Source organism: Nannobrachium achirus, assembly GCF_963921795.1.
Source record: "Nannobrachium achirus genome assembly, chromosome: 22".
NCBI classification, from domain to species: Eukaryota; Metazoa; Chordata; class Actinopteri; order Myctophiformes; family Myctophidae; genus Nannobrachium; species Nannobrachium achirus.
The window spans coordinates 19,157,903-19,177,042 of record NC_137829.1 but is presented as its reverse complement, the minus strand read 5'-3'; the positions used below and the strand labels follow the sequence as shown (position 1 = coordinate 19,177,042).

Below are 19,140 nucleotides of genomic sequence, written 5' to 3'. Positions count from 1 at the left end.
TAAATGGCTGTGGTACGGCCACTTGTACATGGATGTTTAAAATTAAAGCATGAACATATTAATCTATTATTTTAATAGCATAGTATTGAATGCACAATAACATGGTAGGTTTATACCCATGTAACACAATTTTATACATAAATATACAATATATAAATATACAGACATGTGAATGTCAGCCTCTGTGGGGGGGGGGGGTATTTATATGCAAATATAGGGGGAGCAAAAATAAAATAATTTAAAATTTAGGCCTAACCTATAGTTAGGGCTAAATCAGAAATTTGCCTACAAAAACAAATATTTTGCTATACTGTACATGTACTGTAAGCCCCTCCCAAACAGCAAAATGTGTTCCCGGCCTGAATGGGTTAAACCTTTTTATTTTTGGATAAAATACAAATGTTGTGATACTGCAACTGTGGGTCTTACAGGGTTAAGTGGTTAAGCATTCGGAAGACGTTTGCTGCTTTCTTTAATGTCATCATAACCTTTCGCAGGCTAATGCTGCAACAAAAGAAAAAGCTAAATTATGTCCAGCTTAAGTATACGCTTCCATGGCACATTCCCAAAGGAGAGATATATACTGTAGCATAGTGGATGTAGTGTGTTGTTTGCCACCTCCTGTCGTCACACTCTCTCCATCACCTGAGTGCTTAATGGGCAGCGCTCATTAGGCCCGTCCTGTACTTGGCATACTTACTAACACCATGCTGCTGTCTGCTAGAGGGGTCTCTGGTCTTCATTACCCCATGCTCTGGGGTGGGTGGGGGACACCAGCCAAGTGACTACATTTTCTGTTTTCTGCAGGTGGTGAGGTTGTCTACTCAGCTGCCCAGGGAAGTCAGGGGTTACGCTCACAAACTTATATTAACGGGAAATTACAATTACACTGTGTCAGCAGACAAAAATAATGACGGAAAGAATTTGTCTTTGGCTGGGCTGGCAAGTCTAGCTCCTCTACTGGGCAGCTTCATCAGAAATCTGTCCCAACTGCTGACTGTCTGACTGTACTTAATGTAGTGGGTGTGTTTTTGGTTTACTGTTTGCTGACAGCTAACCAATCCTCGGGAGATTCTTGTAGTAGCTGGTTGCTCAACCAGCTACTACCACCGTTCCCATTCTGGTTATGTTTCCATTTATCTAAGACATCGCGACATGATCAAGAGACGTCTGTGCAGGAGAAAGCCAGTATCATTAAGAATCAATGTAGGTTCAACATTGGTTCTCATTGGGGAGGTTCCAGGTGGTCCCCAGCAAAGTTTGTTCACTTTGTGCTGCACTGCAAGCTTGTACATCTGCCGTTTTTAAAAATGTTTAGAAAAATATATATTTTTTTAATGAAACTGTGAAATCTTTTTTTATAACCAAAATCTTCACTTCTTTGCGTCCCTGGCACAAAACATTTTCAGATGGGGGTCCACCGCCAAATGTCGTCCTCGACGCAATGCTTAAGACTGGCCATTCGAGATCCCTAACGGGTTATTTGAGAAATAGTGCTATAGGGGATAAAACACCATTTTGAAATGAAAACATACTGTAGCCTGTTAACGAACGTGTACATACTACATACTGTAGCCTTTCTCTCTCTCTCTCCCGCACTCCGTCTTAGAAAGACTTGACGCTGCATAGCAGATGGTCTTGTATGATGCAATGCCCTCCAGATTTCTGTGTGCCATTTCTTCCGTAGTAGGACAGCTCCGCTTTCATCCCAGCCTTACTTTCACAATCTATCCGTTGCTATATCTAACTCCTCTCTCTCTCTCTTTGTCTCCCTATCTAAACCCACCCTCCCTCTGCATCTCAGTATCTCTCTACCCGTCTCTCTCTCCATTTCCATTTGCTCCATCTTGAGGAATGTCTCAATACATAACGTCCAAAGCCTATGAATACGTATGGGCTATCTTTATACAGAGGATAAGGCTGTGTTATTGATCTGCACTAAAGAATGGGAGCTTCTCATCGTTGGTGAGTCACCACAGAAAGACCAGTTGCAGTCGGGTTTTAAATCACACACAAAACAGACACATAAATACATACAGGTACACGTCCGGAACATTAAACTCCAGTCTGCGCAGCGTGCTGTAGTTTATGTCTTATTTCCCGGCCAACATGTGTTGCGCTCGCTTTAACAAATCCGTCTTTGAGAGGCAATCATGTCGGGTCGTGTACTAGCTGATGATTTGCTGTAAACCACTCGGCTGGGTGGCCCAGCAGGTAACTGGTCACACACTGTTTGTCTCAACCAACAGCATGTGATGACCCCCAGCCCACCTTGCATGACAATTTATGGACAATCTCTGTCTGCCTTATGTAATGTGGAAGGCCATGGATCTATTTCAACCTCCCAACCCCCACAGTTGCTGCCGCAAATGCATTTCTAAATATCTATTGGTCATTAGTTTGGAAGTAGAATTATATATGGGCACCTGCTGTTATTTGCTGCAATGCCTTAAGTACTGTAGCATGTGCTCCTGAAATATACCCGCAATATTTAGAAAATTGAACAGACAACTAGGGATTTAAAGCTGGAATGTTTTTCTTTTTTTGTTGTTTTTATCCCTCTCATGGGTTGTGTTGCTAAATTTAATTCTTGTGCTCCTGAAATGATTCCTTTTAAGGGAAACGCGTGGTCTTGAAAATTATGTCACCATAGAGCCCTGTTGTTCACATGCCTTCTAAAGTGAATTTGGCATGCACCATTCTTTTTCTTTCACATTTTCTTTCACTCAACCAGTGTGTCACGGACCTTTGGTGTGCCCTTTGAAATTTGACAGGGAAGTCACACTTTAAGGACTTTTAAAATTGTTTTAATACCTCAAGAAAGAAAAGGAAAAAAGACCCTTACTGTATCAAAAGTAATCAACAAACGAACTAAATTGGTAAAACATTGGCAAAATCGTAAAATAATATAAGAAAGAGACGAACATTTTGAAAATAGCCACACACACCGTATATCTACCGGTAGGTGCGCCCTGGGATCTTTTGGCAACGAAAATTGTGCCCTGGGATCTTTTGACTATGAAAAATGTTCCCTGGCAGAAAAAAAAGGTTGAGAAACACTGGTCTAGCCAATAGGCAAAATATGTAAACCACTGGCTATTTTTACACTTGTTGTGAATATCATCTTCATGTGAATAATCTTCACAATTTATGAGTTTATAATCCAGCTCCACCGCTGTGGGCAAAGACTGACACATAATCAGTATGATGTCTCCAAAATGACCTCCAGGATCCACATAGAAGCCAGTGTCGATCACGTCCCGGTAGCTTAAAATCAAGGTTTCTCAAACCTTTTTCATGCCAAAGAAGGAGGACTCCCAAATGTGTTTGGACCAGGTGACTTAATTCCAGAATTTATACATAAATACATAAATCTTCTCTCCTAGGGATCCCTGCAGATGGGGTCTAAATCAGGGGTTTTCAAACCTTTTTGACCCAGGGCACCCCTGTAAATAACCTTTTCATCCACGGCACCCCTGAATTTAACTGTTCTTTTCTAGAATCTTCCATCCTATTACGCTACATAAATATACATATGGAAAGATGTATATATATATATACATCTTTCACCTAAGGTATGGTATGTCACAGAGAAATATCCCTTTCCATCAGAACTGACTGAAAATAACTTTATACTTGACGTTTAACCACTTGAACCCCAGCATCCCTATTCTGGGGGGAAGGTTCACCAAAAATAAACGATCTACATGTGCCGCGTTGTGAGCTTGTAGATCTGCTATTCTTGGTAAAGAAAGTTGCGGTAGATGGAAGAAGAACTCATCAAGTAGAGTGAAAATCTGGTCTGTTTTACTAAGCATACGTGGTTAAACTTACTGAAGTGATATTGATGAATTCCAAATATTATCCAAGTATTCTGCGGCACCCCTGGACTGGCATCACGGCGCCCACCTTGGGAAACCCTGGTCTAAATACATATCAACTTGGGAGTCCTTGGCACAGAAAAAGTACTACTGAATTAGGTAATAATAATAACGTCTCAGATTTATAACGGCTCAGATTTATATTGTGTTTTTCAAACGACCCAAAGTCGCTTTAGGTAATGGAAAAGAGAGCGCGACACAGACAAATAGAGAGCGAGGAGAGGAGATAGGTGAGATGGATGGAGGCACGGGGACGCTACAGTATTGCCGTTACCACATACATCCCACCTCTCCCAGGGAAAAGCGGTGGCGTCTCTTTAAGAGCCCATACATCTGTCTAAAAGCACCATTTAGGTCGCACTTAAAAAAAAGCCCTGCCGGACTGATCAATTTATCTGACTGTACTGTAAGCTTGCACGATCTGTGCAGCGAAGTATTGTACACACACACACACACACACACACACACACACACACACACACACACACACACACACACACACACACACACACACACACACACACGTTTGTATTGCTACACTCGTGAGGACATACACATTTTTTTTGAAAAAAAAAAAAAAGAAAAAAATCAAAAACGGCCCAAACTCGGGAAACTCGGGGTTGGCACAGTACTAGTACCAATACAAACTCGGGAAACTCGGGGTTGGCACCATATGTGTTAATTACTCGAATTAATTAATTAATTATCAAAAAAATTCTTAGATCCCCCCTGGTCAAGACTTTTTCCTGCAGGAAACCCTGACTGTACATCAACATCAATACATCAAATTCAAATACATAGAAATATCAATCTAGAAAAAAATAACGTAGGTAGACCAAACACCTTATCAGTAAAAAAAACTAAAACGATATGAAACCTAAAAAATGCTATGCAGCTTTCATGTATTGTCATTGAGGGTAGGTGAGTGCTACGGTAAGTGCCAAGAAGAGGTGAGTCTTCAGGCCATGGTGGAAGCTAGGGAGTGAGTCTATTGTTCTGTCGTTTTAAGTGCGACAGGGAGTATATTCCACAGTTTGGGGGCCAGGAGGGCGAATTGTCTAGGACGAGTGGATATTTGTCCTGGGGTGTTTAGCAGGGGTTCTGTCAGCATCCCTGTGTTAGCTGATCTGAGTGAACGGGTGGAGTTGTAGGGGTTGATCAGGCTTTGGAGGTATGGAGGTGCCATACCTTTGGCTGCTTTCACCAAAAATAAACGATCTACATGTGCCGCGTTGTGAGCTTGTAGATCTGCTATTCTTGGTAAAGAAAGTTGCGGTAGATGGAAGAAGAACTCATCAAGTAGAGTGAAAATCTGGTCTGTTTTACTAAGCATACGTGGTTAAACTTACTGAAGTGATATTGATGAATTCCAAATATTATCCAAGTATTCTGCGGCACCCCTGGACTGGCATCACGGCGCCCACCTTGGGAAACCCTGGTCTAAATACATATCAACTTGGGAGTCCTTGGCACAGAAAAAGTACTACTGAATTAGGTAATAATAATAACGTCTCAGATTTATAACGGCTCAGATTTATATTGTGTTTTTCAAACGACCCAAAGTCGCTTTAGGTAATGGAAAAGAGAGCGCGACACAGACAAATAGAGAGCGAGGAGAGGAGATAGGTGAGATGGATGGAGGCACGGGGACGCTACAGTATTGCCGTTACCACATACATCCCACCTCTCCCAGGGAAAAGCGGTGGCGTCTCTTTAAGAGCCCATACATCTGTCTAAAAGCACCATTTAGGTCGCACTTAAAAAAAAGCCCTGCCGGACTGATCAATTTATCTGACTGTACTGTAAGCTTGCACGATCTGTGCAGCGAAGTATTGTACACACACACACACACACACACACACACACACACACACACACACACACACACACACACACACACACACACACACACACACACACACACACACACACACACACACGTTTGTATTGCTACACTCGTGAGGACATACACATTTTAGGACAGCATTGAAAATGGCTGAAATTAACCGAACAATAGCAGATCTACAAGCTCACAGGCGCCCCGCCCGGCCTGAAAATCCCCCCGCCCCCCCAAGGGACTAAAAAAAAAAAAAAAAAAAAAAAAAAAGTTTTTTTTCTTTTTTTTTTCCAAAAAATGTTTTTTTCTCAAAAAAGGTTTTTGGACCTCCAACAATGTACTAGGCATGATCGCGATCGCGAAATTGCATGTTTAACCCCCATACCAACCCTATCTTTCAAACATGGCAGCCATGTTTGTTTACATTTGAAGAAAACATAAGGGCTGGTATCTCCTGAATGCCTATTCAATGTTGAATAAATGTGAATGATAGCATGTAGTTGTGTTTTCCGTCATCATGGGCACATTCATGTGTTTTTTATAGGGCAAAATAAGAATTAATATAAAAAATTACGTGAATTAACACATATGTTGCAATGATTTTTTCCGGCCAATGTCCCGCGTTGCCATGGTTACCATAGACTTCCATGTAATTGTGCAAGTGTGTAAAAAGTGCACGCCCATGCCTAGATGATGCACCACGTGTGTAGATGCTGTTCACAGCTTTCAAACAAAAAAATCTGCTTGGAAATCCGTGCAGGCATTCATGATTTATCAGCCATTATGTTTTCTTCAGATGTAAACAAACATGGCTGCCATGTTTGAAAGAATGGGTTGGTATGGGGGTTAAACATGTAATTTCGCGATCGCGATCATGCCTAATACATTTCTGGAGGTCCAAAAAAAATTATTGAAAAATTTTTTTTTGAAAAAAAAAAAAAAGAAAAAAATCAAAAACGGCCCAAACTCGGGAAACTCGGGGTTGGCACAGTACTAGTACCAATACAAACTCGGGAAACTCGGGGTTGGCACCATATGTGTTAATTACTCGAATTAATTAATTAATTATCAAAAAAATTCTTAGATCCCCCCTGGTCAAGACTTTTTCCTGCAGGAAACCCTGACTGTACATCAACATCAATACATCAAATTCAAATACATAGAAATATCAATCTAGAAAAAAATAACGTAGGTAGACCAAACACCTTATCAGTAAAAAAAACTAAAACGATATGAAACCTAAAAAATGCTATGCAGCTTTCATGTATTGTCATTGAGGGTAGGTGAGTGCTACGGTAAGTGCCAAGAAGAGGTGAGTCTTCAGGCCATGGTGGAAGCTAGGGAGTGAGTCTATTGTTCTGTCGTTTTAAGTGCGACAGGGAGTATATTCCACAGTTTGGGGGCCAGGAGGGCGAATTGTCTAGGACGAGTGGATATTTGTCCTGGGGTGTTTAGCAGGGGTTCTGTCAGCATCCCTGTGTTAGCTGATCTGAGTGAACGGGTGGAGTTGTAGGGGTTGATCAGGCTTTGGAGGTATGGAGGTGCCATACCTTTGGCTGCTTTGAAGGCCAGCATCAGTGTTTTGCATTCTGTGCGGGCCGCCACCGGGAGCCAGTGGAGAATCTACTATACTTGTGGGGACATTTGGTCCTCACAAGTATAGTAATACACACGCGCACGCACACACACACACGCACACACACACACACACATCCATCCACTCGCACGCAAGCAGCGATGCCAACTGCAGATCTAATGGTTTGCATTCACTCAACAGTACCGAGCTGATTGATTTGTGAGAGCCAAGTCAAGAGGCCAGTCTGTCAAATAGAAATGTGGAAAGGCTGGGCTCAGGCCAGGAGGCTCAACAACAGCAGAGCTGTCAGAATTGGCCAAAAATGACCTCCCTTTAAAGCACTAAGAGGGCTCGATCCATTTAAACCTATCAAATTTTTAATGCATATTATTTTTTGAGTGGTGCATAACGCTCCAACGTTTGACTTAATGTGTAGGTCCCTGTGTCCCTACTGTAGGCCTACTGTATGCAGTACCAACAGTTCACACGAGACTAACGTCATAGAAAGTACGCAGACCGACAAGGAATACCGAAACGTAACACTAAATTAAAACAACACAGCACTGCTTTCACGTTTTACTATAAATGGACGATCGGTGTTTAACCGAGGTGCTTTTTTGATACACGCTCCTTATTTACCTACTGTCATTCCTGGGCATCTCAGAATGAATACCAAAACGTAACACTAAATTAAATCAACAGAGCGCTGCTTTCACTTTTACTAAATGGACGATTGGTGTTCATTTAATTGCGGGAAGCCAATGCCGTGATCGAGAATGATCGCGATAAAAATGTGATTGCAGTCCCAGCAGCACTTATGTTCCAAAGCATTTTAACCAATTATTTAAATGAATTTAAGAAAATAAACAAGAGAAACATTAATCAGAGCTTTGATGTGGGCTGTGCAGACAAAAAAAAAAAAAAAAAAATATATATATATATATATATATATATATATATATATATATATATATATATATATATATATATGTTACAGTATGTTTGGGTAACTCAGGACGGTAAGAGTAAGAGCGCTTGTTTTGTCGTTCACCACACACTAATCACCACCAGATGGCGACGCAGCCATTCAATAGTGAAGGCGCTGACGTCACTCGTTTGCGACTCTCTTTCTTTATTTACTAGCCTAGCCTAGCCTAGCCTAGCTTAGCCATTAGCTCCATTGTAGTCACTTGGACAGGGCGTTTATCGTGGGCTTGCCGCATAAATATAACGATTGCATTCACCACGGCTTCGTAACTCGCGCGGCCGGCCCTGGCCCGCTCTTCGCGGCCACTCGCGGCGCTCGGGGGCGAAGAGCAGGACCAAGGTCCGATGGCCTTCGCGCCGCTTGCAATGTCGTAGACAATCGAGCGGCTCCGCCTGGAGGACGGTGTTGTGGCGACCGCTTGCTCCGCCCCGTGCGGCACCACGAGTGCTCCGTTTCTCGACCGTCCTGTTTCTCTAACAAACCGTGACATATATATATATATATATATATATATATATATATTCAATAAAACAGCTTTCGAGGGGCTAGATAATGTGAATTCCAAACTTAACCACTGAGCCCTACACCTACACTGTTGCTCATGAGAGAAAAAGGGAGTACTTAACATTCCCACACTATCTACAAGCCATTAGCTGTAGCTGTACTGATACAGTTATTGCAGCAGCTGGAAGCTAACAATATCTCACATCATTACTGGAGAAGTGGTACTGGAAGTCAAATATACGGTCCATTCCATTTTGTTTTCACCCTCCCTGCCCTAAGAACCCCTTCAATCACCAGACAAAAAGTCTAATTGGCGGCTAATGTCCAGTCCAGTAATTAGCGGAATAGCAGAGGAGCTAAAGCAGAGCTCAGAGCTAAATGGTGCGTTGTGGAGGAGATGAAAGTTTATTTTTCTATTCAGTCTGAGAAATATGTATAGAGAGGACATTAACACATTTACTGCCCCATCCTGAGGAACCTGAAATTATGTTGGGGGGTCACAACGGCTCGTTTGAGCATGTAGATCTATTTTCTATTGAGCATGTACCGGTAGATCTATTTTCACAATAGAACCGTGTCATACTAAATGTAATGCCTCAACTCTCAGTGCTCTTCAGGGTGGGGGATTATTTGGGGGGGTCGTAGCCTGAAAAGATTGAGAACCACTGGTCTACTAGACAAGACATAACCCCATTACTAACACATCATCTCCCCATCACACGCAAATCACCAAAACCTCCATCCATCCATCCATCCATCTATCCATCCATCTATCCATCAGTCCTATAAATTCAAGGAATCTCTGTCTATCTGTCTATCCTTCGCATATCAACACCAGTTCATCTGATCAGCTCCACACTTGGCAGATGTACTGCTGGGGACCTGAGGGACAGCAGTGTCAAGCAGTGAAGTCGATCAGATCCGATGAGCGCTTCTCCAGATCGCTGCAAGCAGCCATACAGCGGTTTCTGACAACGTTAATACATCCAATTTATTTAGCGCTTTCCTCTGTAATCAAAGTGGCTTTACAAAAACAGAATAACCGGATGGCAAATCACAACCTCCAGCCCTGATTTCTCACATGGCCCTCTTCTAGCGCCACCAACAGGCCGATTTTTGCAAAACACATTTTTGGACACTGCTCCTACAGATTTTGTCCTAAAATCACGCAAAGCGGTACACATTAGCTCTAAAGTCATGTCATCAACATGGATCTGTCCCATTTCCTATATTCCCTCCTGATTGGCTACGATTGCCTTCTAAAGTTTGTGTATGCGACGTGACAGTCGCTTAGTTACAGATTAGGGAGTCTTACTGGTTAAGTTATTAGGTTGCAGATTGCGTGGGTCCTCGGCTGGCCATCCAGGAACTGCCAGCACACACCAGCACGCCTCGGTACACCGTATGCTAACCACTGCATTAGACAGATGGTCACAATCCTCCAAGCCACCAATGCAGAGACAGAGTGCTTGCAGAACTGATTGCTCCCTGTCTGGCCCTCATACATACATACATTCCATACTGGATGCGACATTATGCCAACGCAAACCCAACGACCTCCATTATCTTAGCCCTTTGGTTCTCAAAGTGGGGTACGACTCCGGGGACCCCCAAGGGTCCTTGAGGTGGTTCCAGCTAGGGGGTAGAGCAAAAGTAGATGTGGACAATTCAAAAATTGCAGATCTAACAACCGTTTACCGTGTACCACGATCTGCTATTTTAGACGATCTGCACATTTTCAAACGTGGATCCGGGGCCAAATACAATTTGGGGGTCACAAAGGAGTTCCACAGCACGCCTCAGCCTACACGGTTAGTCTGGTGCAGCACAGGGGCAGGGGCAGATGTAAAGTATGTAGAGGAGAGAGACACTGGAGCAGCTCAGACAGTTCAAGCCCTTTATTCAGGTGCTGCTAGTGTAAAAAGTTACAGTCTGACGTTTCAATGCTAATGCATCTTCCTAAGAGTCACAATTTGGGGGTCTCCTTGGCACGAAAAAGTTTAAGAACTTTAATACTGCAATATAAGACTTGAGGCAGCACCATTACAATGTCCTGTGGCGATCACGACATCAGGAGGCTAAGGTCCCTGGAAGCTGTGCTGCTGACTGAGGGAGTGCTGCAGACTCACACAGCTGCCTGGTTTGTTCACAGCCCTGGTCTGGGGAGTGGATGGCATTCTCTCTGGTTTGTTCACAGCCCTGGTCTGGGGAGTGTATGGCATTCTCTCTGAATAGTAATTATGAAGGGAACAAAAGCGGCATTTAGACACAAAAGGCTTCCAGGACCCCGGAGTGGAGTGAGCGGACCGGCACCCTTACACTGCGCCACGAGCGGCTCGTTGTTCAGAGTCCAAGTTGCATTTAAAGGGAAAAGCTACTGTATGAGGACAATAATTGTTGAGGTGGAGTGTGTGCGTGTGCAGAGTCCGATAGCAGCACCATCTGCATTCTGCAGAGCTCATGTATGGCCGTCTGGACTCTTTCCTAAGGGGGATTTTTACAATTAATTGCCGAAAATAGCTGATCTACAAGCTCACCACGTGTCGCGCCCTGCGACGCATTGGGAGCTTGTAGGGCAGTGGTTCCTGAAGTTGGATCCAGCAAAAGTAGTTCATGTATATACAAGCTCACAGCTGCGAGCTTGTACATCTGCTATTTTTGAAAATATCAAGAAATAAAATCAAATTTTCTGGGAAAAACTTAATTGGAAAAAATATTCTTTTTAATTTCTTCCAACTTACATCTTCTCTTATGGGGATCCCTGGCACAACACATTTTGAGAAGGGGTCCACGGCCAAATGCATGTCAATTTGGGGGTCCTTGACATGATAAAGATTGAGAACCACTGTTGTAGAGCATTTGAGTATAAATCAGGCAATACACTGACTTCTAGCAGGAAATATAATTGCTTTCAGATGTAGAATGGTCACACCGGTCTACACGCACACGCACACACACACACACACACACACACACACACACACACACACTCTTTACCAGGTAATTTACTACCTTGCTCTGAGCCCAAAATCCCGTTCCCCTGCCCACCCAGCCTGCTCTGTCCCCAACCCTGAGAGGAGAGAGGACGACTAGGGCTGGATGTTATATTGAGATTGTATCGTCGCTGTCGGGCAGAAACCTCTGAGGAAGAAATTATATTATGTTTTTTATGATTGGTTCTACAGTATGTAAGCTTATTTCCAGTACATTGTGTTGTTCATCTTATGCTATTCATCATCGTGCCCTAAGATGCATTATATTTGACATGACGTGTGAGCCAAAATGTCTCTTTGGCCTGATAGCTATTGTTTACAGTACAGCTAGCTTGTCCTTGTAACATGACAGTATATCTATGGTCTGATCCCTTGTGTTTGAGGCAGAACGACTGTACCACAGGCCTGTGCGTACTCAATGTACCCTTTTGATCTGCTATTAGTGACTGACCATGAATTCCACCACACCTCCTCCTATCCTATTCTATCTTTTTGTGTTCTTTGTAAATTAATGCCCTACTTGATCATCGAGCCAGACTGGCTTGAGACTAGGGCTCGAGCCAGACTGGCTTGAGACTAAGGCCATGGCTACACAGAGCTGGATATTTCATATATCCAGGTTTTTCAGATATCCACATAGAAAAATATCTAGGTCCACACGGAGCTGGATATTTCATATAACCCGTTTTTTCAGATATCCACATAGAAAAATATCTAGGTCCACACGACAAAGATATCTAGGTCTAACAAGCACACACACAGTAAAGTCTTCAGAGATATCCGGGTATCATGACTACACGGATCCAGTGAAGCGGATATTTTTCAGTGTCTCCACTTATTTATCCGGATTGAAAAATATCCAGATTCACTGCCAAAATATCCAGCTTCGTGTGGCTACAAGCCCCAACAGCACCAAAAAATGTCTAGATTCACAAATATCCAGCTCCGTGTAGCCTTGGCCTAGGGCTAGAGCAAGTCGGGCCAGTCGGGTCGAGCCCTCATATGTCTGAGGATTCGAATTCAAAAACTACTTTTGAGATATACGAGCTCAAAACGCGATGCGTCACGTTTCGAGCTTTCAGATCTGCTACTTATGATGCTTTTGTGTGATGCTGTGGTGAGATCAAGCAGGGCGTTAATTTACGAAAAAAACACAAGTTAGAATATGGAGATAAAAGTTTTCTGTCCGACAGCAACACAATGCTTCAGTTATACAGTTTCTGCAAAGGAACTCTAAAAACAATCTGGGAGTTAAATGGATATCCCGCCTCCTCCCCCGCTTCCATTTGGTCACATACATTTGTCCTAAAGTTAATCTAATTAGTCGAAGTATACACAGCTTTACTGCTCATCAGAAATGGAAATTCAAAAATGTATTTGAAGGATATTTAAAAATATTTTCGTGAACGGAAATGACAAACCGATGACAGCTTCAGGAAGTTCGACCTATGGGGCAGTCCCCCCTACTGTAGGCTGGTAATCCAGCCCTTGCAGCGTTGCAGGTTCGAGTCCCAATCCTGACGACCTTTGCTGCGTGTCACCCCCCATCTCTCTCCCTGTTTCCTGTCAGCCTACTGTACACCTACAGTATCAATAAAGGCAGAAAAAGCCCCAAAAATAGCAAGTGCAAGTGTCACAACATCGCAATGGGTTGTGAGCTTGTAGATCAGCAAATTTTGTTATACTGTATATTAAAAAATATATATGTTACGGTTAGTTTGGGTAACTCGGTTAGACTGTGGTAAGAGCGCTTGTTTTGTCGTTCACCACACACCAATCACCACCAGATGGCGACGACAGCCATTCACTAGTGAAGGCGCTGACGTCACTCGTTTGTGACTCTCTTTCTTTATTTACTAGCCTAGCCTAGCCTAGCCTAGCCTAGCCTAGCTTGCCCAGGCCTTACGGCCTGGGCATAAATATAACGATTGCATTCACCACGGCTTCGCTCTTCGCGGCCACTCGCGCCTGCGGCGCTCGGGGGCGAAGAGCAGGACCAAGGTCCGCTGGCCTTCGCGCCGCTTGCAATGTCGTGGACAATCGAGCGGCTCCGCCTGGAGGACGTTGTTGTGGCGACCGCTTGTTCCGCCCCGTGCCGCACGGCGAGCGCTCCGTTTCTCTATCTAACCGTTTCTCTATCTAACCGTGACATATATATATATATTGATTGTATTACACTATTATACTGTAGAAAAAATATATATCTATTGATTGTGTACATATTGCCCAGCCCATTGAGGACCATCTCACAGGCCAGATGTTCTACATCAACATCAGCAGACTGGAAGGTCAACAACTCGTGTGATACAACTGACACTTGATATAGCTTCCTGTTTTCACATAGGAAACGCCTGCAAACAAACACATCAACTCAAACCGTCCAGTCACTCGTTTACAAAGTAATAAACACACAGAGACACACATTGGACCCACGGTTCATCAAGCCAGGACAAAGTGTGAAGAAGAGGGGTCACAGGTGCAGCACGCAGCTTCAGCGGCTGGTGAGACGAAGGAGAGCTCCAGGCAGGAACAACCCCACAGTACTCGAGATCACTACGCACCTGTGTCACCTCAAGACCTCAGGAGGGACCCACCCAATACCTCCCCAGAGGAGCCTCTTGTTGGTTATAGAGCAGGAGACAGGAGGTTAGCCTTGGCCAGGAGGAGGAGATGGGCAGTGATTTGGCCACCACTGCCGACCCTGCCATCAGGAGGTTGTAGCGGTTCAGGGTCGAAACACCTGATGACGATGGTTACCGCCTGAAGACATCAACTCTTCCTGGCCAAGGCTACATTCACCAAACGTGAACGAAGGAGAAGCATCTTTAGATGTAATTATAATCGTACCTCTCTGATCTTGTCCCGCTTGTCCTTGACGTCGGGCTCCGGGGGCTCCCCGTCGTTGAGGCCCACCACTTTGGGCATGGGCACGGGGGGCAGCGGCTTGGGGGCAGAGTCCTTCTTCTTCAGGTCCTCCACCACCTTGCTCTTCTCCGTCTGGATCTCCGCCTGCAGCTCCTCGCGGGACTTCCTCAGCTTCTCTTTGGCCTCCTGCAGCGCGCGCTCGTGGTCCGCACGGATCTTATCCCGCAGGCTCTCCTCCTCCTCTCTGCAGGGGCAGAAGACAAGAAGTGTGTTTGTTAAAGTAGGCTTAACCCGTTTACACTGGGAATGCATCATTACGCATTATTTAATGCTTTAACTATTAAAAAATAGCAGATATACAAGCTCACAGAGCTCACCACGCTGAGATTCATTGCAGCATTAATTTAAACCTGTATTTATGTCTAAATCAGTAGTTCTCAAACTTTAAAATGTCAAGTTCTCCCCTTAACTCTGACAGTATACAAATGAAACCAAATGGACCCTTAAGGGTCGATTTGGTTACGTGTGTACACTGTCAGAGTTATATACTTGTAAGGGTCAAATTTAGACCTCCCAAAAGGAACCCAGAGAGTCCCTGGGCCCCACATTGAGGACCACTGGTCTAAATGGTCTGTTACTCCTTTTTCTTTTCGTTTTTGTTACCTTGTAGGTGGTTGTACTGTTAAGTAACTTGAAACTTGGATAAATATTGTGATATTGTATTTTTCCATATCGCCCACCCCTACGATGTAGTGGTGTCTAAAAACAGTGTTCATACTACTGTTCATACCGTACAGAGACAAGCTACCTACAAAAAAATTAAAACAACCGTGAGCCTTCCAGCGTTTTATTCTAAACCCGAGCTCATTCTGTCCTGACCTTTAAGAATACGCACGTTCGAGGCTCGGGGGAAAGCACGCGCGAGGATTTCCAGCACGTCTGTTAGCATTGCGTCCACAGTGATTAGTGTGCAACATAAACATGACCGGACTGATGCCGTCAACGAGAGATTCATACTCGCTGAAAAAACTCCCTACAACACACGGCCAGTTTTAACTATTTTAATTCACATGTTGTTGTCATCTGGACTTTAACAACCAAGTGTAGCCTAGTTATTTACAACTGCTCATAAAACATGATATAGGTAATACCAGAGAGGGTCACTTGTAAACATTCTTGGCTTTGATGGTATCTTCGATTAGGTGTAGCTCTATTTGATGCAGAAACACAACATAAATGCCTTGATGCAAGTATACATAATGAGCCTCCCCTCTGCTGTGCTGAACTGAAAGTGACTGGAGTTAATTTTTCTGCCTAAACCCCTTGAATATGATTGATGACATGAAAATGATTACTGTGATTATGACAAGCTTACATTTCATATCACATACACACACACCAAGAACTCCTGTAACTTTCACAAAAAAAACTAAACAAATTAATCCCTACTGTCCTCATTAAGCCCAAGTTACACCTAGTTGATCCACAAGCTCCATAACGGCATCCCAGCACGATGCATTGTGAGCTTGTAGATTTGTCTATTTTTGGTGCGCGACTAAGTATAATTCAGGCTTTAGCGGCTGTCCTCGTTACGTTGCGGTTACATCAGCTACAGGAAGTAGGACAGGTGAAAAAAATTAAAAATAAAACACACTAGGCAGTAGGCAGGGCCTAAATGAACCCTCATTGATGAGGACTTCACACTGCCATGCGGAGAGAGAGCCTCACCTGGAGTTGAAACACCTCCGTCCCAAAAGGATGGAGGGAATTTGTATGGAAAAATCTAATTTGGTATTTCATGACACCCCAAATTGAGAGTAAACAAATTGAAAGTTGGAGAAAGATTGATCAAACTGATCCCAATCATACACAGATCTTTTGGAGTTTTTTGGGGATATCACACTCGGTTATATCTGAGGTTTTGAGATATGAAATTACCCATTCATGTTTGGTATTATACATGGGTCATATGGAGGAGACCAATATCTGGTTAAGATCCTCTTGGTTGCTGCGAAAAAAGCAATTACAAGCTGGCTCGAGACTGACATCCCGGACTATAAACAGTGGAGGCCAATCTTGGACAATATTCAGGATATGGAATATTTATCATTTAAATTGAAAATAAGAGAAGAACGCTTTCATAAAAGATGGGGAAAATGGTTATTGTATAAATTCAAAAAAGGAGAGATGTGAAAATAAGAAAGTGTAAAAAAATGTGCACCCCTATAATTATTTGTTTTTTGTTTTGTTTAATTTTTGTCTAATTTAATTTTGATTTTATTGTATTTATGATTTATGATGGTATGTCTCGTTAAGTCTGTTTTGTAAATTTGCAATCTGAATTTGTTGAACTAAACATGATTATGGCAAGTGCTTAACGCATACCTGTACACAGACTTTAGACCTGGGGGAGGGGAATGATTAGAGGACTGAGAGAGGGTGATATGCCGTATCAGCCTTAGGGCTAGAAGTGACAGTCAAGGGCTTTAACGCAAGCCAAAGCACCACCGTTTGCCGAACTGTCACCGTTAAGACGTTACAGAAAGAACTCAACATGTCAGACATGGATAAAAACGGGGCCACCAGACCAGACGTCGGTTGTCGGGGAAGCTGTGGTAGAATTCATGGCTGAGCAGACAGTGGAGTTTATCCTTCCGGATGCAAGGGTACAAGAACACAGAGCGGAGGGAAAAAAAACACAGTGACCTTTCACGGCTCACAGAACACCCAGGGCAGGCGACACCCACAGAACAGAACAAGAGTGAGGTGAGGCCTGCCAGCAGCAGCTGTCATGCTGTCAGCCAACTCCCTCCACACACTGTCGGGGAAATCCCAGCAGTGCCAACAATATATTTGTCAGGGCAGTTTTGATCATATTCGGTTCATAAATAAGGACATTGTTGCCATCGGGCAGAAACCTCTTATCTCCCTCACACTTAATTAAAGGAGCTATAGTCAACTTTTTCATTGTAGGGCCGACACTTTGTTTACATCCTAGTCTATAGACTAGAATGTAAACAAAGTGTCGGTCTGACAATGGCCAAAATTATTATTTTATCATTATTTTACGCTTTTTGTGGTCATTTTTTAATAGAAACACATATATGAAGCTTATTTTTTTATTAAATATTTTCGAAACATTATTCTTATTTGAGCATCCGTTTTTCAAGAAAAAGTTGACTATAGCTCCTTTAAGCATCCATGGTGGGGCCAGCCGGCCTAGGGTGTGGAGATGGCGTGTGTCTCCTGTAGGTCTCCTTCTGCAGAGCTGTGCGGGCAAACTGTATGCCTATACGACAGACCAGGGAGGGGGAAGGGGGAAGATAAGGGAAAAAAGGCACTAAATAAATTGCATGAGTTCTGTGTGTGTGTGTGTGTGTGTGTGTGTGTGTGTGTGTGTGTGTGTGTGTGTGTGTGTGTGTGTGTGTGTGTGTGTGTGTGTGTGTGTGTGTGTGTGTGTGTGTGTGTGTGTGCTCTGTGTGAAAAGTGTGTACAGAACATGTGTGTGTTGTGGTGTGCGGTAAGCATGCAGTGTGTGTCTCTGTACATAATATGTGGAAGTCGGCATGATGGCAACATGTGTGGATGAGCGCCTGCATATTTATGGAAAACTAACCCCATCTTGAACACAATTGATCATACTGTATGTACAGTATGTATATAATTGCTGTCGGTAGGCCTGTCACAATTATTACATATTCGTCTAATCGCAATTATTTGACATAATCGCAATTATCTGACATAATCGCAATTATTCTGTCATAATCGTTTCCATGTTGATAAACGTTCATATTTTTTCAAACAAGTGGAAATAACAGATATACAAGCTCACAACGTGTTGCATCAGCTTGTATATCGGCTATTTATCCACTATCAATGTTATTTTTTAAGTATAAAGTTGTCAAATGTGTCAGTAATTTCTTTGTATATTTAGGTTATGTGTCATATCTGCCATGTGCAACTTCAAAGCCTAAAAGCGAAAGAGAAATGTAATTGTCAATGACAAAAACACAATTGAATCACTAATCTAAATCTAAATTATTTGAGTGACAATTAATCGTCATGTAAAATGTCATAATCGTGACAGCCCTAGCTGTCGGGCAGAAACCTCGAATCTCCATGTTCTAACTTATTGTTTTTTTTCGTAAATGAACGCCCTACTTGATCATACTACAGCGTCACACAAAAGCATCACAAGTAGCAGATCTACAAGCTGGAAAAAGTTAGATTATTTGGAGATAAGAGGTTTCTTCCCGACAGCGACGGATGATCAATTCCATAAACATGATGCTGCTGACTCTGAACACACACCGAAATAAACGCTTACGCAACCATCGCTCCGGAAACGCCTCATGAATATTCACATCTCTCTGTCTGTCTGTCCACACATTTAATTGCAGGCAAGAAGCGGTAATCTCCCTACACCGTGAATGAAGAGATACGAGATATTTGGAAATCATCGCCTCTGTCGCGTCGGAACATCATAATTATGTCCA

General features: G+C 43.1%; 1 protein-coding gene across 3 annotated transcripts in view; it reads right to left on the bottom strand.

Annotated features, from left to right (window-relative positions):
- Window positions 1–19,140, bottom strand: part of man1a2 (mannosidase, alpha, class 1A, member 2) — a 182,507-nt gene that overhangs the window by 119,616 nt on the left and 43,751 nt on the right. For all 3 annotated transcript variants that reach the window (XM_080753189.1, XM_080753188.1, XM_080753190.1), the window contains exon 4: window positions 14,627–14,888. In XM_080753189.1, the coding sequence (XP_080609315.1) occupies window positions 14,627–14,888 (262 nt within the window). The remainder of the gene's footprint in view (window positions 1–14,626; window positions 14,889–19,140) is intronic.